Below are 21,305 nucleotides of genomic sequence, written 5' to 3'. Positions count from 1 at the left end.
GTCGTGCAGTGTGAGATGGAATCGAGGTGATGGGCACGGAGCGCAACCGCAACTAATGCTGCGCTTCCCGCACCCAACCCCACAGAACTCACCAGCGGTTACAATCTGCCCTTCGACTTGGGATGATCGAAGCGTGCATCTCTTCCCTTTCGCCACCTTCGCAACGCGACGCGCCATCAAGCGGGTTTCGTTGGGCTGCGTTCATGCTCACACAACTTTCCCGAGCAGCTTTTTGTTTCAGGCGAAATTTTTTATTTAACGTATGCAGCTACGTTGGGAAGACATTTATATTTGGTTGGTACAACACAAAAACACACGTCGTCGACATGGTCAAGTCAACCAATTTGTCGCGGTCCCCAAGCACGCGACCTCCTTCATCGCCAGACCATGCCACGCGGCGTTGCGCGCTGTCGACGCTTCGAGGCACGTTCAAATTCTGTTGGTCATGTTGTGATTTCACCCTTCATACATAGTTAGCTAGCTGCCCTTCTCGTTTTCCCTATAAGTCGGACAGATCGCCCAGTTCCAACTCTTCCTCATCATCATCTTCGACAAAATTGAGCGCTTCGGCGTCTCCTTCATCGTCATCATCGTCTTGCGCGGGAGCTTCCGTGCCCTGAATAAGTGACGCGCTGCCTTCATCATCATCGTCGTCTGCGTCTTCATCGTCCTCCTCGTCATCTTCGTCGCCACTCAGGACGACTGGTGTGTTGTACGATCCACTCTGATGCGCGAGCTCGTTGATCGAGCTCACAAACGCAGGGTGCAATCGACAGGCTTTGAGAAGCAACTGATCCTGCCATGCTTCGTGTCCCGTGAACAGATCATTGCCGCATAGTTCGAGTGCGTCTTGGAACAGCTCCATCTTCGTTTTGCTATCCATCGAGTCTAGAAGCCGTTGCAGGTTCGTATGTTGTTGGCTGGCGGGATCGGTGTCGTCGTGGTCAAACTGCCCCATCGTTCGATTTCCTTTGCTCATGAACTGCTTGGACGCTCCGTTCTTCGCGTAGTGACGCAGGGCAGGACTACTGTCGGTGTCTTCGTCGTCGTCATCATCGTCATCATCTTCGTCGTCTTCCTCGCCCAAGTCGATGATGCTGTCCGGATCATTCGTACGAAGGCGTTTCCCATCAGGAGCTGCAGTCGAGTCATTCAAGCGCTTGCCAAGACTGGAAACAGGACCATGCAACGAATCGTTGTCGTCGTTGTCGTCGTACATGTCCTCCTCGGCTTCCTCAGTCTCAGCGTCATCGGCCCCATCGACGTTGGGATTGTCATAGGCAGACGCTTCCGCATGGAGGTGGAGTTGCTGGCTCTCGATGTCCACGGCGGCCATGACGGATTCAACGGTCGGGCAGTGGTCGAGCAGGTGGAGTGCCGTGGCTCGTTCTGAGATGCAGAAGAAGAGGGATCAATTGGCTGCTCCATCCGGATAAGTTCACCAACTCCACGTTCATTGGCTGGATAACTATGATTTCATTAAATTCCGCCGGAAGGCTATATACATTGGCCCAGTACAATTTAACTTAACTTGCGATTATCCGGATACTAGGTACGACATATAGAGGTTTGTATGAAATGGAATCCCTACCCCTTGAGCCAATCACAAGCAATGAAGCGTTTCGCATCGCTACAAGGTGCGGCGCACGGTGCGCCATGGCAAGGTGGCTAAGTAGCCAGCCAACCGTCGGCATCTGCCTGGTGGGTGCCTGCGACGATGTGACGGCATACCAGCTCCTCAAGCTTGACCAGGGTCGCACATGCACTCGTCGCGGGACACAGAACAGGGTCCTAAGGAATCAATATGCCCCAGCTGCAGACGACCCTGAAACAATTATGGTTTTATGCCTCATCAGTAACGAATCCCAACACGATGTCGATGGAAAAGAAAAGCCCGTACCCAAGCCCATTTCATCGACTGAGTGTCTCCATATAAGGGATGCGGTGGCAGTGGAATGCGCAAGGAACCCCTTCGACGTATTGCTGTCGTCGACGTCGGATTCATGGGTGTCCTTGCGGGCATTTTCGCTTGTCCCAAACCTGACCAAGTGTCAAGGGCTCAAGAGTGACGTCTGCGGCCAGCAACCGCCATTCGAGCAGGAGTGCTGCTCCAGCAACGATGCGTCGAGGACAGGGCGGAGTATGGTCGATGTGAAGCTGGGTCCTCGAGGACGTCGGTAGTGCACAGGTTACGATTCGCAACTATACGGTCAGTACATGCAACTACTCGCAGACGAAAACTGTTAACAGCAATGGTGGAACCGCCACTGCTCTATCAATCATCTCTGTGAGGCATGCCATGCTCATCCGTATCGAAGGAACATTCGAAGGCGGTGGCGGAGACTCTCGGTGGTCGCTGCATCACCGCATGGTGTTTCGTTCGTGAGCTGCAAGTTGGACGTCGCTACGACAAGTTTCGCCTTCGCATGGCGATCGATGGCTTCTTCCGTCAGGTTCACGCCTTCGCACCACGCCTCTCGCACCGAACCCACTGACGACGACACTGTCCTCAAGAAGGCGTCACCGACCCGCGAATCGTGCCACGTTGTCCACACGCTCGGCCACGGCAAGACTTTCGTCTCTAGGAACGCGTGTCGAATTTTTTGGGCCTGTCTGTTCATCTTGGTCGCATTGGCAATCCATGTTTCTTGCCGCGAAATCCACGCAGTGTCCGTTGGATCAACTAACTGCACACACAAATTGTCCAGAGCCCGCGTTCGCACGGGAAAGTCCGTGACTGCCACACGGCACGTGGGGCACGTCAGCGAGAGTTGGAGCCAGCTACGCAAACAATTGCCGCAAAACGTGTGAGAACACGTCAGCGTCAAGCTGTCAACGAAGTACTCAAAGCACACGGGACATTTGAGGGGGGACTCGTCGCGGTTGGTTGGATCTGCTTCGAGGGTACGGAATCGTTTCTTCAACGTCGCGTAGTCACCGTCCGAGGACGCATGTTGCGAGGACGAATGCTTGTGGTGGGGATTTGGTGATTGATATTTTCGCTTGTCCGCGGTCGGTGTGGAGGGCTTGCAAGCATGTGCTGATGGCCGGTGATTCAACACGCATGATGTGACCAACGTGAGCAATGCATTGCCAGGGCCATGGAGGCGACACTTGAATGCAAACGGAGGAGAAGAGCTGTCTTTAACATGATGCTGCACGTGCCGTGCGAGTTCGATCGTGTCGCCGTCAAACACTTGTACAGACGCGTCCGACTGGATATCATGGCCGTTGACGCTTGTGCCGTGCTTGCTGTCGAGGTCCTTGAGGAACCATCGCACCTGTTGGTTGTTTTCGAAGAAGCACGGGTACAGTCGCGCGTGTTTCTTGCTGATTGCGCGGGATGAAGTGGCATCAGACAACAGGGACACCTCGCAGTCGCGGCTACGGCCAATGCACACTGGTGCCAACTCAAACGTGAACACATTGGGCTCACGCGGTGACTGTAGCGTCCATGAAGAAGACAGTGCTGATGATTGAGGCTGTGCTGTCGCTGCCGCGCAATTGTCTTGCGTCGACGGTGCCATGGCGCTCCCGATGCCCCACCCGCCGCGTGGATTTGAATATTGATTTGGATATTCGAACTCGCGAATGTCATTGGCCCAGGATATCTGGATAATTTTACAGCGTATCCGTAAGGCCCACCTCCATTAGCCTCCACCACTGCCCTGCGTACCATGGATAGCCTCAAGTTCGACGAGTTTCTCCATGCCGGCGAGCCCGGCGCGATATCCGTAGCCACGGCATGTGCCCGTCTTCAGAAGCTTCTTACCACGGAACTATCCACCCCGTTGCACATGCACTCCGTGGACAGTCGGCGCAAATTTTTCTCGTTCTTTCCCCGTTTCTTGGATCGAGTATTTGGCGAAGATTTACAGACCAAGAATAACGCGGCATGGATAGCTGCAACTCCATCAAGCAATGGACAGCTAGGTGAATCGTCGCCGGGCAGCCATACATCGTCACGTCCGACGTCTCCTCGCGCAAGTCAAGGTTCAAACGCTCACTTGGGAGAAGAAGGACAGGCGGTAGTTGAGCTATTCCAGAAGTCATTATTCGACTTCGTCTTCAACATCTCGCACGCCGTTCGATTCCGCCTGGACTTGACGCTGCTTCCTCTACCAGTTCAGGTCGAAATGCGCAACACTGGCACGGTACCTCGACAATTTCTACTTTCGCGACAACGAGCTCACGAATGTGCAGGTCACGCCGCTGTATGCCAAGCTGTTTTCGTCCCCGAGTCTGAGTGTAAACGGCAAAAACCAGTGTTTCATGGTGCCCATCCAAAGCTACTTCCTCTTTAGCTTCCTTCGGTATCCCGTGTCCACATCAAAGCTCAAGCGACCGACGGCAGTCTCCACAGGCAACTTATCAACATCCCCATCGTCGTCACGTCAGGCTTTGTCAACCTCATCCAACAATTACTGGTGGCGCTCGTCATTTCCGACGGAAGGCATTGAGTCCCTCACGCGACGCCACGCCTACAACGTCCTCCTGCTGGCGTATCTCGATGCCTTTCTTCCCCACGGCCCGGAGAAACTCTCTTTCAAAAGCGGTCGGAAGCAGTCGATGGAGCTGTTCTTGAACCTCCTCGTCGAAGTCTGGCTGCACCAGAATCAAGTCACGTATGGCTCGACCGACGCGATCCAGCACCACCCGCTCACACTCGTCAAGGCAGTGGATCAGCTCACGCCTCACACGGACGATCTCCTGTGCAGCCTCCTTCTCACCGTGGTCCACGTGCTGGCGGATCCACACATTCCGCTGCTCGTCCATCCCAGCACCCACGTTGTGCTCAAGACGTTGCAAAAGCCTCTCTACGATTTCTTCCAAATCGGGTTTGCCAGGTCCACCCCCGCGTCGAACCCGACGTCCTTTTGCATGTTGGTCGATGTGTTGCTGGCGTACCTGCAGCCGTGGCAGTGCGTCCACTGGGCGTCCAAAGCCACACCGTCCCCCACGTCGACGTACTCGTCCGCGTACGCGATCTACGTCCTGGCCAACTACCACTTCTATACGACACTGTTTGGGGTATTCATCGTGAATGCCCGCGAATTGGAATGGGACATCGCGACCGGACAAATGCTCGAACGTGCGTTGAGCATTTACACGCCCGAGTTGCTCGCGCTGCTGTCGCAAGCCCACGCATTCTTGGCCAGCCAGTCCACGTCACCTCCTGCAGCTTCATCGACATCCCCTCCTTCGACACTCTCGGCCGCCGAGAGCAATGTGCTCATTCGCCACTTGTCTGAATTCGGCCTCACGGCGTACCCCGTGTCACTGTCGCAAGACTTTCGCCGCAATGCGGAACACGTTCTCGACAAACTCCAATACGCCCGCGATTCCCATCCAAAGCAGTCCACGGGACTGTTTCTGTCGTCCGTGTTCTCCAATTCCTCGTCGGTGTCCCCGTCGGCGACGTCGCCGTCGGCTTCCGACACTTCGTTTGACGCGACGCTGGACCGCGCATCGACCCGCCTCCGCATTGTGTTTGACATTCCGACGACGTATGTCGTGCCAGCTTCGTCGTTCCAGACGCCATTGGTGAGTTCGTTTTCACTCGCAGCGCTCGACGCAGCTCGGGATGAACAGAACCAGCTGACGCCGGAAGGACGAGCGCAAATTCGCCATGGCAAACGACTCAGCTCCGTCGACACGGCGGTGCAGTATCGCGGCGACCCCATGTTCAAGCCGATCAGTTCGTACGAAATCCCGTCGTTGGTCCGCTTCTGGTGCAAAGTGTCGGTGGCCGTCAACACGATGCTGGAACTGCACCAACCCAACACTGACTCGAGCGAAGGCTTTTGTGTGAACCTGCGTTTCCTAGCCGCCAAGAGCAATGTGCTATGGCTCACCATTGCGATCGCCCTCACGTACGCGCTGCTTTGGTAGACGTTGCGGGGTCCTGCCATTTTGCCACACCGTACAATCTCCATCGGTTTATTTAACAAAACGCACGACACCTCTCGTTTTTGTTGATGAGGGATGAAAGGCAACACCTTTGGCATTGAAAGTTAACATTATCCTCGTGACATCAAACAGATCAATCGCTGTCGTCGCTGCTGGAAAAGTACGACGACGACGATGACGATGACTCGTTGCCATCCATGCTTCCAGACGACGGAGCTGGCGGCGGGGGAGTGCATGGCGGTGGTGGCGGCGTCTGTGGTTTCTTCTTGGCCGACGGTGGAGGCGGAGGTGGGTTCGTCGGTGACTCATCTTCGGACGACGAACTGGACGAACCAGACGATGATGATGACGATTCTACAATCGTTTTGGGGTGTCGGGTCAGTGGATTCCTCGGTGGATTGTTCTGTTTCGGGGTTGTGTTGATAGTGGTCGTCGTAAGGGCCGTCTTTCGTGTTGTCGCTGTTGCAACATCTGACTCTGACGACGAGCTTGATGAGATTCGTTGCTTGCGTTGGGGTTTCTTCCATCTCGTTGGTTTGGGGGCGGGACGAAGCGGTGGGAGTTGTTGACTGGCTATGGGTTTCACCAAAGTTGAGCGGGAAGGGCGCGACCGAAGTTTACTTTGTCGTTTGCCTTCGTCGCTGCTACTGCTGTGGCTACTGTTGCTCGAGCTGTCATCATCTGCACTGCTTTGGTCACTGCTGCTGGAACTACCGTCATGACTGCTATCACTGCTTTTTTGAAACTCTTCATCGTCGTCGTCGCTAGCAGATTTCATCACGCCGCGCTCGTGCATGCTGGTTGCGCCATGTCCTTCTGCTTGACGCACCAGACCCAAGTACGTTTTCTCAAGTTCGTTTGCATATTCGACGATCACCGCCCCTTCCGAGTTGTACAGCTTGCAGTTGGCCCAAATGCGTGCCATGTCTCCCTTGAACATCGCCCATGTCTACATGCAATGCGTGACGTGCTAACTTGTCCGTAGAAACGGGTACCTTGTAATGCCCGTTCAAGCATCGGAGCTTCACAGTGGCCAAATCCATGGGGTGTTTGACAACTGCAAAGTAATCGGGACACCCGTCAGCAACTGGGTCCACCGGCCGTGAAAACGGTGGCTAGAATAATGCTTCATCCCAAATGTCTGTGGCATTTGTAGTCGTTACCGCTTTTTCTTCCTGGATCATGCGAGTCACGAGTGCTGCACATACGCTTCGGAGGGGATGCTCGTGATCCTACTCGAAGAAGAGTGACACAAGCAGAATGGCTCAATGTTGTACATGAATCGTTTTCCAGTTCACCAAATCGCCGCCCTTGAGAGGAGTGTGATTCGAAGAAGATTGCCGTGTCTGCCGAGGTGTAACGACTTCATCTTCATCAGAGGACGGACCATCCCATTCACGCTGCCGTCGGGACGCACGATGAGCTCTACATGCCACGTAAAGCCACATTTCCCTTGAGTGCAATTGTTCTGCAAGGCATCGCACCGCTCCATGGCTAGCCGGCGTTTGTGTTGGTTTTCCCCCTCTGGAGTCAGATCAGAGGCACTGGTCCGTCGACTGAGTCGCAGTGCGCGGTCGTTGGCTGTAGATGGATTTAGCTTTTCCTCCCAAGAATTCTCATCCTGGCCATGACGATAAGAATGCGAAGTGACCGGGACCTTGGACCATATCATCAGCAGAAATGCTGTACGTACGTCAGACTTCACGTAGTGTGGGTCGCTCTGGCTCTTGAGCCGTTCCAGCGCTACACGCGACGAAGCTCGACGGGGCAGTGCTTGCATTTGCCACATGAGTTGTTGTTCTTGTTGCAGGCGCAGTCTTCGAACTTCCTCCTCCATTGCTTCACCGGCTTTCAGAATCTGAATCAGCCGACCTTTCAGGCGCTGAGCAGCCATAGACCCCACGCCACTAAACTTGGTGGCCAAAAGGTCCCTGAGATCAGCAACTGAGGCACTGACAACTCGCCACCCGCTGCCATTCGAGAGTCCTTGTAATGAGCCGTGAGATTCCGCCAGGTGCTGGTCATGCCATGGCGGGGGGGGCATGCCTGCCGCAAGCGAATCGGCCAGTGCGACGTCGCGCTGTCGTTTGCGCGTGTGGTATAGATTTAGCAAGTGCTTGTACTCGTCAGGGTAACTGTGCGACGATGACGACCGGTGCTTTCTCGATGACTTCTTTTTGGACGAACTCGAATGGTGGCTCTTGCTGCTTTTGGACGATGACTTGCTGCTGCTTTTCTTCTTAGAAGATGACGACGACGACGATTTTTTCTTGCTGCTCTTTTTGTCCGCTGCTGGCGGGCGTGGGGGTGGCGGAGGTGGCGCAACCTGGCGAGAAGGACGTCGGCGCGGCCACCCGCGACAGTCGTTCACGAGGCATTCAAAGCATTTCCACTCGCCCTGGGGCTTCTTGAGAAGCGGCGGGTCAAGCAGCGACATGTCATACGACTTTTTGCACATTGAGCACAGCACATGTGTATCTTGCTCGTCTGGGATAGGACTCTCTTCTGATTTGACCGATGTTTTGTCGTGCAGTGGAGGCATTTCCTCCGCCACTTTCGGTACTGGTTTTGGCCCTGGCGACGATGGTATCGGGGGATCAAGCTTCTTTTCTACTTTTTGTGTTTTCTCGTCCCTTGGTGGCTTCACGTATCGCTCCTCGTCGCCTTCGTCATCTTCACGGCGATTCTCGGACGACCGATGGCTGCGATGGTGGCTAGATCTCTTGCTCTTTTTGCTCTCCTTCTTGGACGAAGAGCTCCGTTTGCGCTTGAGCGAGGAGGAGGGCAGGACGGTTTCGACCAGCGTGTCCAAACCAGTGTTATTTTCCAGTTCAAAATGCGTGGATAGTCGAATTTTCGATGGCGTTGAGTACCGCACGTGGTACACGGGGCGGTCAGAGCGTCTAGAAAAGCAGATCTCGTCAGAATTCAGCGAAGTTGAGCATGGTGAACGAATTCCCCAGCAATGGTATGGAATGATACCTTTGGGAAGAAGCGGGGCTATCTTCAGCGTACACCCAGCATCCATCATGAAAGTACCAATAAATGGCTCCATCGTCGTCTTCGCCCAAAGGTTCAGGTCTCTTCAGCAAGAGGTCAACATCCTTAACTTGAAAGGGCGATCCTCAAGCACAAAAACGTACGAGTGAGTCGAACGTGATCGCTGTTGTCGAGGTGGTCGCTTTGTCATCCTTGGGATTGGGGACTGTGACGGGAATGCCACTGATGAACTTGCCGATGTCGCTTGCGTGAACCCTCCACTCGCACAGCGCATGCAGAATTCGAGCCTAGTATTTCCACGAAAGGTAATTTACGGACCACCGTCGTGGGAGATGACTGCAGTACCCGATCGCGGACGGACACATCTTCGAACGACCCTGGCATAGGGTTGGCGTGGAACTCTCGTTTCCAGTTCTCGGAGAGTTTGCGGTGCACTGCTCGCTCCCATTCTTGCAACCTATCGAGAGGAGTTGTTGCATGAGCGTTTATATGATCGGTGAGTGCATTGTCGGTTGACAGCTTGGATCCACCGTACATGCGGGCCTTTTCGATCTTTTGTCCAGCGTCGCGACAAAGACGGTACAAGACTTCGACGAGGAGTGGATACGCGTCGCTCTTGTTTCCGTCGATAATGCTGCTTTCCAGTTCCTTCCAAACAATTCCATATGAGCATTGAAGGGAAAGGACATTTGATCCGCGTCACGGCATTGTTCAGTTGGAAACAGACGTCCAACGATATTTAGCGAGAAAGTGACGAAGATCCAATGCATAGACACATCAAACGAAGGAGAGAAACAAAGTACCGTGCGGGATATCGTCGGAATCTTCAGTGTCGGTCCAAAGACATGAAGGAAGTGACATGCTTGAGCCATTTCGATCATGGACCGTAGAATCCCCAAGGGACTGTTCTTGTCGATGGGACCGGTGAAGTCAGCAGGCTGGGGGGTGAAAGGCTTGCCGAGGGACAGAACAGGTTGTTTCGCATCTACGACCTCACCTTCGTCGTTGCCGTCGGATCCGCTTGCACTCTCCCCTTCGTCGTCGTCGTCTCCACCAGAACTGCTGCTGCTACTCCCGTCGCTGCCGTTGTCGTCATCCGAGCTGTCGTCATACACATTCGAACCATTCAACTTCTTGGCTGTGGAGCTCTCGAGGTGGGAGCCCGACTTGGATGCAACTCGCGGCGGTGCGCTCGCGGTGCTGGTTGGCACCATCTATTTTATCCAAGCCTTGGAACAAACCCAACATCAACGTTTGCCTTGCACATTTTATATGCGATTTCACAGGTTATTCAAATTTCCGCGCCTTGTCCAAATGGAATCGTCCTGGGGTATTGCCGGTGTGGAGGATCATGTCAGCAACGACGCATGCTAACCCAAACGGACTTGGTCCTTGGACTTCAACCCACTGACGCCGTTAAATGTTGTCTGCTTGCCCTTGGGAAACTCCTTGTTGAGTGTGCCGACGCCCTAGAGAGGCATGCGGTCGTAACGACAAATCCGAGGCGCGTCATACAAATATCTTGGAACGCACCTTTTCAATGTCGTAGTGGTCAAACTTGACGCGGGACTCGTACGTCTTGGACGATTCAGCGCTGATGGTGCTGGCCATCATCTTGTTGAAGTACCCATACGGCGTCGCCTCGAATATTCCGCTCGCCCACAGCTTCGTGTCGAGGTTGTCGCACCGCCCCAGCACCAAGGTCACGCCGTTTCCGTGTGGCTCCATTGAATCGTCGAGCACTTTCTTTCCTTCGTTCGCAATCGCGTCCTACTCGGTGTCCATGGAATCCTCCTCTCAAAATACGAACAAGCCATACCTCTTCTTCCCGATGCTTGATCACACGACAGCACGGATCGTCCACACGCGTGCAATGCTGAATGGCCTTGTTTTCGTGCAGGGGATCGTACTCGCTCTCGATGATGATGTCACGAAAGAGGCATCCCTTCTTGTTGGCTGTATCGAGGAAATGCTGGTAAGCTTCTTGCTTGTGCAAGTTGAGTGCTTTCGAGTCCTAACCGTTCATGAGGTCCTCTCCAAATGAAATGTGGCGATGTTCGCACCATCGCCTTGACACGCTCATTGATGGGCCCGTTGATCTTGTTGTACACCTTCTCGCTCCATTCTTCATAGAGCCTTTGCTTCTGCCGCTTCGCCGTCTCTTCCTTGATCAGAAGCCGCTCCTCGAGCTCCTGCGCCAAGCTCTTACCCTCCTGCGCTCTCCATACACGTCATTCTACGAAGGATTGCGCTGTTTCATGTCGTACATCGATATCCCTGCGCAGCTTGACAAAGTTGGCCTCCCGTTTATTTCGCTGCTTGGCTAGCGAGTCGGCGATGTTGATCTGGATCTGCTTTTGAATGTTTTCTTGGTCCTTCTTGTACAGCTCGTGTTTCATCAAGAGACGTTTCTACACAAGAAGCATGAGGTGGACGACACGGTCGCTTCTGACCTGCCGGGTGTCCGTGGACAGGTCGGACGTCTTGGCAGAATACGGGTATCCGTTGCTGCTTCCCTAAACACGCACCGATGATGATGTTCTTCGGTGTCGGATGGAATGCATGAGGTGTACCAAGGACGAGTGTGGTGTTTTTTGTTTCTCACTTGTTGGACTGGTCAATGCGACGTTGAGCTGGACAAATGCATGGGAACTGCGCACCCACCTCTTGGAGTTATTGAGAGCATTTTGCTGAAGGGCCTCGAATTGGTCCTTGTTGTACACACGAACGCTCATCGCCGACTCGATCCGTTCGACGAGCACACTGTCACGGCCACGAGGGGATGAGGTACTTGCCTTGGTAAAAATAGAATTGACGTACTCAACTGAGGAATAAAGGTGCGGCCAATTCATCAGCTTTCCGCATGCCATCTCTCACGCTTCTTCCTCTAACATGCGCTGCTTGATGCACCCAAGATGGCGCGATAGAGGGCAGCGGAGGCGGAACACGGCAAGGTTGGAATAACAATTGTTCGGAACATGGTGATTGTGTGCGAAACGCGTTTCGAACATCGCGATTGTTTGAAACAAGGCGACCATGTCCGCGCCAATCACAAGTTCGACATGGCAGCCAAGACCATTGCCGCGACACTCCAGCAGGCTGTGCGTGTGAAGCAGTATACGTTGGCATTCTTGTTGCGAGATCACCAAGGCGAGAAGCAGGTATTACTTGGAATGAAGAAGCGCGGGTTTGGTGAAGGCAAATGGAACGGCTTTGGCGGGAAGGTCGAACCTTCCGATAAGACCATTGAGGATGCAGCGGCGCGCGAAATGACGGAAGAGGCGAGTATTGAAATCCATGGAAAAGACATGGAGCGCATGGGTACCCTCGTATTCACGTTCAAAGACAAACCTGAAGTCATGGTATCAACATTTTTGTATCTGCAATGCGATTCACTCGAACGTGTGGGAATGTAGCAAGTTCACGTCTTTCAAACCCGAGCGTATTCGGGGTCACCTGCAGAAACGGACGAAATGCGACCGCAATGGTACGGCTACGACACCATTCCGTACACGTCGATGTGGTCGGACGATTCGTTGTGGCTTCCGCATCTTCTCAAAGGCCATCGCATCACAGGGCAATTTGACTTCGCCGACGACGAAACCACCATCGTCCGCCATGTCTTGGATGTGGACGATGTGGAATCCACGCCCAACACTAATTAAAGTCGATTATTTGTTGCAATAATGCGACACTTTCACTTGAAGATGGTATACATCGTTTGAAATATTAACAGTAAATATGTGTCGATGGAACCGCACACTATCTAGATTCTGTCACCTTCTCTAAAGTACAGTACCATCATCAACCACGAGACGATCGTTCGGAATGCTGCATCGAGTGGCTCCTCGGGTGATGCAGGGTTACTTGACGATGCGATTGCCCCACCTGAGCAATCACTTCAAGACTCGATTGCCATGGAATAATCAGTGGAAGCGCCACATGCGCTCGATGACAGCCGCGGACCTCCTCAATGTGGCGGGACATGCGAGGTCACAAAAAGCGTCCGTCGTGAACGAAGACGACACATTGAGCAAGGCGGTGGAAACGATGGCAGCACATCACAACTCGAGCACGCTTGTTGTCGTGGATGATGAAGACCGTGTTGTGGGACTCTTGACGCAGCACCGCATCATCAGCCATATCAGCCAACATCACGCATCCTGGCACTCCAATTTGGTACTTCATGCAGCCCTATAGGCATCGTGATTTCATCCATGTCTTTGCAGGTAAAGAACGCGGCGTTGCCTTCCCGAGAAATCGTGCACGTCACGCCAGAGGACTCCCTGCAAGATGTACGATATGCCAATCATCCATTTCTATCGCGCCGCCATTTTTGTCCCCGACATGCGGCTCTTCTAGTGTCGGGCGGTCATGGCCCTAACTGGACGAGGGGAGCTGCCTGTACTAAGCGGTGACAGTTTGCTCGGTATCATATCTCTGACAGGTCCGTGTTCTTCTCCCCACAAGTTCCCCGCAGCTCCTTCACCCTTGTCTTCCTGCACAGACATTGCAGCGCTGCTTGTCAAGAACGAATCCCAGAAGAACGGCGAAGCGCATAGGTATGCTCTTCGATGAGCGCACGCACAACTGAATCCTCTGTCGTTAGCGCCAAGTCAGACTACGTCCATCTCATCTTACCGCGGAAAGGGCTACCGAAAAACACGTCCCTGGCGCCGAGTGTCGCGTGAGTATCACGCAGTGGCTTGCAACATCCTTCCGGCTGAACCCTCATGCGCGTAGCATGGATGGCCAGGAGGTGCCCAAGTTCGTCCTCCACTCGTACGCAATGTCGATTCCACACCCCCAAAAAGTTGACACGGGGGGCGAAGACGCGTACTTTCTCGGGACTGCCGGCGAGCAAACTTCAACAGGCGGCGTCGACGTGCTGTGCTTTGGAGTATCGGACGGAGTGGGCAGTTGGTTTGAGCAAGGCATTAGCGCTGGCATGGTCGGTTGAGTTGTTTCGTTCTGGCTTGAACGACCATGGATAGTATTCGAAAGAACTCATGAAAGCTGCGCAAGCTGCCGCGACTCTGTCGCTGACCAAACACCCCCACGTGAATCCGTCCGAAGTCCTCCATGCGGCGTGGCAAAGTGTGTCCCAGGCACGTGCGCCTGTCGTCCCAGCCATCGTCACCACGGTCATTCGCGTAGAAAGCGATCGTTGGCAGCGCCACGGCCTGCGTTGTAGCCCTTGACCCGGTCCACGGCGAGCTGTACGCTGTAAACTTGGGCGATTCCGGTACGTTTGGCACACACTTCTCGATACAGACTCAACGAGTGGTCTGCAGGATTCTTGATCATTCGAGACAAGGTACACACACAACGCAATGGAGACCACAGTGTGATGTGTGTGGAGTAGAAGTCCGACTTGAAAACAGCGGAGAAGCGAGGGACATTGGATGGGTCGTTGATGCGCAAGATGAAGAACAGAGACACGGATTTGACTCCTGCCGGCCGACGAAAGGGAGCGCATGTGTCGTACCGGTCGCCCCAGCAACTGCACTACTTCAATTGCCCCTTTCAAGTACGTAAATGCGCCCCCCCCCGACGCTTGGCCGTGACTTGGAAGGGGGGTTGTAGCTGGGATATTACGTCCCAGGGCCAGACATCCCCGACGGTTCTGGACCGCTTTTTGAAACACCACGTGAAGCGGTGAACCTCCGCGTACCCGTCGAAGACGGCGACTTGATCATCCTGGCCACGGACGGTCTATTCGACAACGTGGTATGGCGCTCCCCCTCACGAAACGTCCCCTCATGATCGTGCAGGACGAAGACCGGCTGCTTGAAATCGTCGCGGCCGAGCCCGACGGTACCAACTGTTGCGCGTGAAAAATCTCAATTGAGTGTAGTGGAATCGATGACGAAGAAGCTCGTGAAACGCGCATACGACTTATCGTTGGACCGAACGATCGACTCGCCATTTGCCCGCCTCGCGAAAGAAAACGACAAGATGTGGGGGGGCGGCATGCCAGACGACATCACGATCATCGTGGCCAGAGTCGTCAAGCGCGCGTAATATATACCAACCACACCGTCGTCGTGTTTCTGGTGTCGGTTCTACCGTCGCTCGCGTCCTTTCTCCTTGTCAGCGATGGGCGAAAGCCATCGTTGGTTCTGTTGGTGGCGCAGCATGACAACGACTCCGATCAACACGACAACCGAACTCGCACATGCCACGACGAGCACGACCGTCACCGTCGACAGAGTGGAGTCTTCTTTCCCTACAGCGTCCCCTCAGCGCCTCGGACGCTTCTCTCACACACCAGTACCTGCCATGTTGCCGTTGGCGTTCAACATCGTCGTCGATTCCGCCATGGCCTTCAGCATGCACGCAAAGACCTGTCCTTGGACGACAACCTTTCGATACGCGGTCGAATTGCACATGACGTTGGTGGTCGTCGCATCCAACGTTTTCATCTGGCGCAACTGCTTGAGCATGGCGCGATCGCGGATAACGAAGTCGTCGAGGGGGTTGCCCGCCAGTTTGAGTTCGCTCAACGAGATCGGGAGCAAGTCTGGCACGAACGACGTCATGTTGTTGTCGGAGAGGTCGAGTTTCCGCAGTCGTTCAGGGTATCGAAATGCGCGATCGATGCGTGTCAAGCTGCATTTGGACAAGTCTCTGGGAAACATATCACGTGACGGTCCAACTCGCACCATCCAACGTACAGATCTATCAGGGACGACGGGAGCACGGTGCTCGCGTCGACCGTGCCAAGGGGGTTGTCCGATACGATGCTAGAACATGCGAGTGTGAGAGCGTCCCTGCGGGCAGAGCTGCGAAGGACCGCACAGTCGGGTGAGGTGGGGTAGATCGTGCAGAGGAATTGCGTCCAGCGTGTGGAACTTGTTGCTGCTGAGACGTCTACGGCGGCATGAGCGCGTCCACGAAAGCCATGAAGTGGCCTACAACGACTGAAGGTTCACGGGAAGCGTTGTGTTGACGAATGCAGTCAGCTTGTTTTTGCTCAGGTCCCTACCAACGTCTCCATGAGTGAGGCATATGGACCACGCTCCTCCATGTCTGCCGTACAAGTATTGGACGGACGGGGGAAACGTGACGTTGACAAAGGAGTCGAGCATGTTGTTGTGGAGCCCCCTGCGCCAGCCGTGACGACGAACATTGCGTGGCCACGTACATGGTCTCCATGGGCACGGCGGCCCATTCCGTTGGGTTGAACAATTCCATTTTCACACACCGAAATGACCTACAACACGAGTAAGCATCGTCGTTGTAATCAACAATACACGAACACTTCTTTCACGGTCGGCGGCAGTGTGATGTTGCGAAAGGTCGGCGACGGATATGCGCCCACGATGCCTCGAGAAAACGATCTGTGTGTCGCCATCGACCCGTTGACGATGGCATGGACGAGAACGGACGTACATGGTGGTAATCCCGGTGGGGAGAACGATGTCGTGCATTTCAACGCGTTGAAAGTGCGAGAATTCCCTGCCAATTCAAGTCAGGAGATGGCCAGGACAGACACCGACGTACAACCGGTCCGTGCCCGGAGGGACGGCTTGCACAACAACATTCGCCACCTTCACGTTCGCGACAAGCAACGTCTTGGATTTGGCAGCTTTGTTCGTGGACAAATTAAAGTGCTTGTCCTTGTTGCTGATGCGTGTGGACTCACACTTGCCTTTGTTCATTCGCATGATGCAATACCGCTCTCGCCAGCCAATCGTGCATTGGGTCAGAGCTGCCGTTTTCGACTTGCAATTGCTCAAATCAACGTTCTCTTTCTTGGGACGTTGTTGCTTGCTCGATGGCCTCATCGTTTGTGCTGCTTTCGAACGGTCGTGGCGAAACTTCGTCTCGGGTTGGTGTGCTGTCACCATTGCAGATTGTTTGGAGTGCTGCCTCCTCCACTGTGTCGAGGCATCCTTCACTGCTCCTTTCGAACGCATCCGTTTCAGTGGCCGACGTGTTACTTTCACATTCCCATCTCTCTTCGCTCCCGTCTTCATCCGCGGCCGGCGGGTTGCCGTCGTTTTGACCAACGCGACCGTGTGCATGACACACAACACAACGACAGCATGTCGTTCGGATAAAGTTTACCGGACGGTCGCCAGGTCGAACCAGCAAGCACCAAGGCAACGATGCGCCGCATTAGCGGCTGTCCACTCGGCCGATCTCGCAGCGACAAGCGTGAGGGGTTGTGCGCGCTGGGACGATGAATGTCCACCTGTAGTGTTAATTGAAAGTTCATGGGAAGGATCCATCCCCACGTTGCGACCCGTGAGGACGGTGCTTGTATTGTACAGATCATAAATATTCTATGCGGTTGCAGCCTCGAAAGTAGTCGGCTTGCGTTTTGTTGGCGCGGACGATGCCCCAAATGTGGTCCATTTGCACAGTGAGTCGGGAGAGCTCGGTCGCGATCGATGTCGACGCGGGGTGGACAGAGTGCATGTGGCAACAGAACTCATCAGGCTGTCGCGGAGACTCGGAGCACTCGTCGGACGAGTCCTCCGTCTCGCTGTGGTACACGACTTGACTCGACTTGTGAACCAGTGGCGGCGGCGGGACACGTGTGAACGGAAGCCCCGAGTACGACAGCTCGTCCAACGCGTCCTCGTCGTCCAGCTCGAGCATGTGCACGGACGACTCTGACGAACACGCAGACGATGACGACGACGAAGCGTACCCAGACACATGAAGCGTGCTGCTGCTTCGCATGGACAAGAGCATGGACGATCCATCATCGTCGTTGTCCTCGTAGTCAACGGGTGTTGGGGCGAGCCCCACAGGCGTCGGAAAAGATGACACAGTGGGGGACGCGCAGGTGCAGCAAAACAATTGCCGTGACGTCTTGATGCCATTGCCTTCCACTTCGACGATCCGTCGGCGAATGAGCTTGGGGGCTTCGTTGCGGCACAGGGTGCACTTGGGATGACGGTTGAGCAGAAACGAGAGCTTGGCCCATGGCCTGGGGCTCGTGTTGTGATGGGTCGCGGTGGCGGCCTTGTTGTACACAGTCAGGCCATCCGACGTTTGCTGGTGCACGCGGAGGGAAAGTTCCACCGACTGTGCAACTTCGGCGGCGTTGACAATAGACAAGACTTGCGGGGGGATTGATCCCTGCGGGTGGATCCACATCGGCAACGTCGACGAGTCCACCGTGGAGTGTGTCATTACGACGGTCGCCCCCATCGGAAGCTCTCGAAAGATGTGGCGAATCGAGATCTTGGCGCGGCCGATCGAAAACGCGTCCAGCTTGGGGCACTGCGGCAAGTCGTACGACTCGAGAAAGCAGTAGCCGTACTCGAGGGGGTGGCCGTCCTTGTCCAGGGTCTGGGTCAGTCCCGTCGACTCGAAGTAGCACAGGTCTTTCGTCTTGCCAAGCGACCCCGACGTGGTCGCGCACCACTTGACGCCGTTGAATCGAAACGGGTGGCTGTCGTCTTGGACATCGAGCGCATGGAGCACTTCGCAGTCGAGGTGTTCTTTCGGCATGAGGAGAGCGTTCAGCATGCGGAACTGCGCCGTGTTGTCCGCGTACAGACACTGCATGACTTGGTTCAAACTGGCCTTGATGATGCCGGTCGTCATGATCTGGGACGGCGCGTGGATCGTCTTGGCCTTGTACACCTTAATGCCGTACGAGTTGCGCACGTGCTTCCAGTGCTGGTCCATCCCTTGCAGCGACGTTTCACATTCGACAATCGCTTGCTTGAGCAGCGTCCGACCGAGTTGCTTCAGCTTGCGCTCGTGTGCTCGGCTGAGAGGAGCGGCGGCAAACCGACTTGTCGGGGGTTGGTACGCCGGGTCTCTTCGCAGCATGGTGCTGTGAGGGCCCACGACAGTGTCGAGTGGATGGGGGGTTGGTGGCGAGTGTTTGAATGGAGGCACGTTCTCGGCTGCGCCGGTGGATACCGTGCGGTGGACACGCACGGCGGCGTCTGGTTTTTGCATGTTTCTGGCGACTCCCGACCCAACGCCGCCGCCAGGCCACTTCAAGCCGGTCAAGCGCGCGGCCATACTGAACGCTAGTTAATTTGGGTCGTCACGACAAGCGGTTTGGCACGCGGGCCTTGGCACCGGGCCGTCGAACGTCGAACGAGATCATGTCCACCATCGGAATGATATATGCGAAACAAACGCACCCACGTTGCAACAGAGGTCGTTTATCCGGATGTAATCGGATATCTGGCGCAACGACCGTGCCGCGAACGTTGCATGACATATCGCATCTCGTCGTGTGCTCAGATGGTTACAATCCGACACGCAAGTTGTGTGGCCGCGTGGGTTTCGGTGCCGGATGCGTCCTGACAAGGGGTGGATGCGACGAGTCGACGTGGGTTTGGTGCCTCGTTGCCTTGACGGCTCCGCGAGCCTCGCCAACACACTGCGGGCATCCCCCAACGACGGAAGCGTGCGATGCCCTTGACGCGGTCGGTCTATCTACTACTACGTACTGTACGGTTGGTCGGTGAGGGCGACCTAGGCACGCCATTGAGCCAAGATTCACGGCCTTGCCACTTGTGTTGCGTTGGGAGTTCGTTGCTCCAATCAGGACAGGTAGCCACGAAACTCACTCGGGTGAGTGCGCCTGTACTGGGGGCCCTCGAGCGCACGCGTTGTCCGCGCCTCCCCCCCCGCTCGGAATAGAAGCAACCGCACATCCCCATCGTCCACACGATCGAGGAACGGTCGATCGACAATCAAATATAGAACCCGCCCTGTCGTCGGCGAAGACAGCAAACGCGCCGCTGTCGCGAGGGGGACGACATGTTTTGCTTGCAGAAAAACGCGTGATAGTGGGGCATGGGGGGTTCTGGAACGAGAGGGCGAAGTGGCTGCGTGTGGGATGCCAGGCGAACCCGCAGCCAGCCATATCGACCTGCTGTACACCCGACCCTGTGAGTTGAGTTCACTTGGCGCGGAAAGGCGTCCCACGAAAAACCGGTGGTTGAGAAAGTGTGCGACCCAGACGTGGTGACAAAAAGCATACGGGGGTATGTGACGTGGCGCATCGCGCAAGCGCCGTCCATCCAATCCATAACGTTGGCATCCAACGCCGAGTCGGCGCCGCCATGGCTCCACGGACCATTTCTTTGCTAATGTGCACAAGGTTTGCGTCCGACTTGGCTGCCGGCCACCGTCATGATGGGTAACTGCAAGGTGTACCACAGAGTCATCGCCAAATACAGGTTGTTTAACTCCCGAGGACCACCCACGATGGCAGGACCGCCACCCTCCACCTGGATCAGGGGCGGTTGGAAATCATCGCAATGTTAGTGTGGTGCCAACGTGTCAAACTTTGATGCTTGCGCAGCCCAGTCCATGTATTCGTTCGCAGCCCCCGACGTCCAGATATGGATGCGAGAATGGAGAATGATGTCGAAACCGTTGGGACAACCAACTGAGGCTCCACCAACGCAGCGAACCCACTTTTCATTGCACGTTGATATGCGATTGTGTTCCCGAACCCACAGCTTTTACGACAATATCCATATCCATCCCTCTCCGTACGTCCGCAGATGCCATTCTCGAGGGGACTTCGTCTCCTCGGGGCGGCGTCGAACGCCCATGACAAACTACCAAGCGGACGACGGGATGGGGTAATTCAGATTCACGTTCCTGGCTTCATTCGGATTAGTCACACCAATTGCGGATATCCTAATTCGGGATTAATTGCTGAAGTCCTGATTTCAAACGCATCCAACGGTGCGTCGGACGAAGTGAAAGCGTCAGCGCAAGTACACGTCGAAATACAAACCGTAGTGCACATGCGATTTCAATAAACGGTATTGGTTGGCACAGCTGCGGCCGCTGCGTCTGGGGTTTGTATTTCAGACTGTCACATTTATACATACGTATGTCAGTAAATCAGGATTTTGAACTACCTCTGTTCTATATTACTGGCGACATTTGAAAATCATAATCCGGAAAACGTAGTAATATGCGGACAAATTTCTTGGAATCGTAGTGCACACAGCATTGAATTCTCCATTTGTTGGCAGGGAATTGAAGGAATCTTTTAAAATAACATACAATTTTGAAGTTATCAAATTCAAAAACATTTTATTGGAAGAAATCCTGGAATTCATAATGCTGCTTGCATTGCATCCCGACCAGCCAATCCATTGACAAGAAACTTAGATTTAATAAGCCAATGCAAAGGCTCGCCGCATTCGCAAGTTTTCATGGCGCGGCGGGAAGATTTCACCATCGCTAGTGCTCGGCGCAACCGCATCTCAGAGCAGACACGAAGTGGTTACGCTTCTGGGATCAACCAGGTCAAAAAGTGGATCGTTCACGCTGGTCTGGACGACTTGCTGATGGTGTGCGAGGACAGCCGTGATGGCAAAACTCTCGATCTGTCGAGGTTTGCGTATGAGCATTTCTTGACCTTTATCGAGTGGACAGTCCAAAAT

General features: G+C 54.6%; 9 protein-coding genes across 19 annotated transcripts; 3 read left to right on the top strand and 6 right to left on the bottom strand.

The window, feature by feature from the left end:
- Positions 1 to 423: 423 nt before the first annotated feature.
- Positions 424 to 1,387, bottom strand: H310_00897 (hypothetical protein). The gene has a single exon (XM_008863853.1). It carries the CDS (start codon positions 1,334 to 1,336, stop codon positions 500 to 502), a length of 837 nt encoding a protein of 278 aa, XP_008862075.1. The 5' UTR covers positions 1,337 to 1,387; the 3' UTR covers positions 424 to 499.
- Positions 1,388 to 1,617: 230 nt separating this feature from the next.
- H310_00896 (hypothetical protein) lies at positions 1,618 to 3,569 on the bottom strand. The gene has a single exon (XM_008863852.1). It carries the CDS (start codon positions 3,525 to 3,527, stop codon positions 2,304 to 2,306), a length of 1,224 nt encoding a protein of 407 aa, XP_008862074.1. The 5' UTR covers positions 3,528 to 3,569; the 3' UTR covers positions 1,618 to 2,303.
- Positions 3,570 to 3,658: 89 nt separating this feature from the next.
- H310_00895 (hypothetical protein) lies at positions 3,659 to 6,007 on the top strand. The gene is made up of 2 exons (XM_008863851.1): positions 3,659 to 4,154; positions 4,204 to 6,007. The coding sequence occupies exons 1-2, from the start codon at positions 3,678 to 3,680 to the stop codon at positions 5,890 to 5,892; spliced, it is 2,166 nt and encodes a 721-aa protein (XP_008862073.1). The 5' UTR covers positions 3,659 to 3,677; the 3' UTR covers positions 5,893 to 6,007.
- On the bottom strand, positions 5,980 to 10,131 carry H310_00894 (hypothetical protein). 3 transcript variants are annotated; one of them, XM_008863848.1, is made up of 11 exons: positions 9,714 to 10,131; positions 9,446 to 9,558; positions 9,256 to 9,367; positions 9,054 to 9,197; positions 8,893 to 8,993; positions 7,604 to 8,813; positions 7,395 to 7,531; positions 7,188 to 7,335; positions 7,074 to 7,142; positions 6,906 to 7,025; positions 5,980 to 6,859 (listed from the first exon to the last, which is right to left on the bottom strand). In XM_008863848.1, exons 1-11 carry the CDS (start codon positions 10,122 to 10,124, stop codon positions 6,044 to 6,046), a joined length of 3,381 nt encoding a protein of 1,126 aa, XP_008862070.1. In that variant the 5' UTR covers positions 10,125 to 10,131; the 3' UTR covers positions 5,980 to 6,043. The 3 variants fall into 3 exon arrangements, with proteins under 3 accessions (XP_008862070.1, XP_008862071.1, XP_008862072.1); XM_008863849.1 differs by lacking the exon at positions 9,714 to 10,131 and having other exon boundaries at positions 9,446 to 9,627; XM_008863850.1 differs by lacking the exons at positions 9,446 to 9,558; positions 9,714 to 10,131 and having other exon boundaries at positions 9,256 to 9,394.
- Positions 10,132 to 10,150: 19 nt separating this feature from the next.
- Positions 10,151 to 11,888, bottom strand: H310_00893 (hypothetical protein). 3 transcript variants are annotated; one of them, XM_008863845.1, is made up of 9 exons: positions 11,731 to 11,888; positions 11,575 to 11,673; positions 11,484 to 11,523; positions 11,364 to 11,426; positions 11,178 to 11,321; positions 10,974 to 11,123; positions 10,730 to 10,924; positions 10,444 to 10,680; positions 10,151 to 10,379 (listed from the first exon to the last, which is right to left on the bottom strand). In XM_008863845.1, the coding sequence occupies exons 1-9, from the start codon at positions 11,778 to 11,780 to the stop codon at positions 10,281 to 10,283; spliced, it is 1,077 nt and encodes a 358-aa protein (XP_008862067.1). In that variant the 5' UTR covers positions 11,781 to 11,888; the 3' UTR covers positions 10,151 to 10,280. The 3 variants fall into 3 exon arrangements, with proteins under 3 accessions (XP_008862067.1, XP_008862068.1, XP_008862069.1); XM_008863846.1 differs by lacking the exon at positions 11,731 to 11,888 and having other exon boundaries at positions 11,575 to 11,708; XM_008863847.1 differs by lacking the exons at positions 11,364 to 11,426; positions 11,484 to 11,523; positions 11,575 to 11,673; positions 11,731 to 11,888 and having other exon boundaries at positions 11,178 to 11,360.
- A 53-nt stretch (positions 11,889 to 11,941) lies between these two features.
- On the top strand, positions 11,942 to 12,670 carry H310_00892 (hypothetical protein). Its single transcript, XM_008863844.1, has 2 exons — positions 11,942 to 12,272; positions 12,327 to 12,670. Exons 1-2 carry the CDS (start codon positions 11,973 to 11,975, stop codon positions 12,573 to 12,575), a joined length of 549 nt encoding a protein of 182 aa, XP_008862066.1. The 5' UTR covers positions 11,942 to 11,972; the 3' UTR covers positions 12,576 to 12,670.
- Positions 12,671 to 12,690: 20 nt separating this feature from the next.
- On the top strand, positions 12,691 to 14,982 carry H310_00891 (hypothetical protein). Of its 5 annotated transcripts, none has more exons than XM_008863841.1 (13): positions 12,691 to 13,089; positions 13,140 to 13,205; positions 13,273 to 13,357; positions 13,418 to 13,472; positions 13,520 to 13,597; positions 13,654 to 13,861; positions 13,905 to 14,018; positions 14,068 to 14,155; positions 14,205 to 14,227; positions 14,276 to 14,440; positions 14,497 to 14,637; positions 14,685 to 14,727; positions 14,768 to 14,982. In XM_008863841.1, exons 1-13 carry the CDS (start codon positions 12,739 to 12,741, stop codon positions 14,932 to 14,934), a joined length of 1,584 nt encoding a protein of 527 aa, XP_008862063.1. In that variant the 5' UTR covers positions 12,691 to 12,738; the 3' UTR covers positions 14,935 to 14,982. The 5 variants fall into 5 exon arrangements, with proteins under 5 accessions (XP_008862063.1, XP_008862064.1, XP_008862061.1 ...); XM_008863839.1 differs by having other exon boundaries at positions 12,696 to 13,089; positions 14,497 to 14,640; XM_008863842.1 differs by having other exon boundaries at positions 14,497 to 14,727.
- Positions 14,738 to 16,936, bottom strand: H310_00890 (hypothetical protein). 3 transcript variants are annotated; one of them, XM_008863837.1, is made up of 11 exons: positions 16,565 to 16,935; positions 16,417 to 16,501; positions 16,306 to 16,371; positions 16,173 to 16,253; positions 16,058 to 16,126; positions 15,952 to 16,017; positions 15,829 to 15,894; positions 15,712 to 15,783; positions 15,588 to 15,656; positions 15,188 to 15,540; positions 14,738 to 15,139 (listed from the first exon to the last, which is right to left on the bottom strand). In XM_008863837.1, exons 1-11 carry the CDS (start codon positions 16,890 to 16,892, stop codon positions 14,976 to 14,978), a joined length of 1,419 nt encoding a protein of 472 aa, XP_008862059.1. In that variant the 5' UTR covers positions 16,893 to 16,935; the 3' UTR covers positions 14,738 to 14,975. The 3 variants fall into 3 exon arrangements, with proteins under 3 accessions (XP_008862059.1, XP_008862058.1, XP_008862060.1); XM_008863836.1 differs by having other exon boundaries at positions 16,417 to 16,935; XM_008863838.1 differs by having other exon boundaries at positions 15,588 to 15,783; positions 16,417 to 16,936.
- Positions 16,937 to 17,129: 193 nt separating this feature from the next.
- Positions 17,130 to 18,840, bottom strand: H310_00889 (hypothetical protein; the record flags this gene model as incomplete). Its single annotated transcript, XM_008863835.1, has 1 exon — positions 17,130 to 18,840. The coding sequence occupies one exon, from the start codon at positions 18,838 to 18,840 to the stop codon at positions 17,191 to 17,193; it is 1,650 nt and encodes a 549-aa protein (XP_008862057.1). The 3' UTR covers positions 17,130 to 17,190.
- Positions 18,841 to 21,305: the final 2,465 nt, after the last annotated feature.

This window comes from Aphanomyces invadans (genome assembly GCF_000520115.1).
Source record: "Aphanomyces invadans strain NJM9701 unplaced genomic scaffold supercont1.2, whole genome shotgun sequence".
Lineage (NCBI taxonomy): Eukaryota > Oomycota > Saprolegniomycetes > Saprolegniales > Verrucalvaceae > Aphanomyces > Aphanomyces invadans.
The sequence above is the reverse complement of the archived record's forward strand: the minus strand, read 5'-3'. Positions and strand labels throughout refer to the sequence as shown.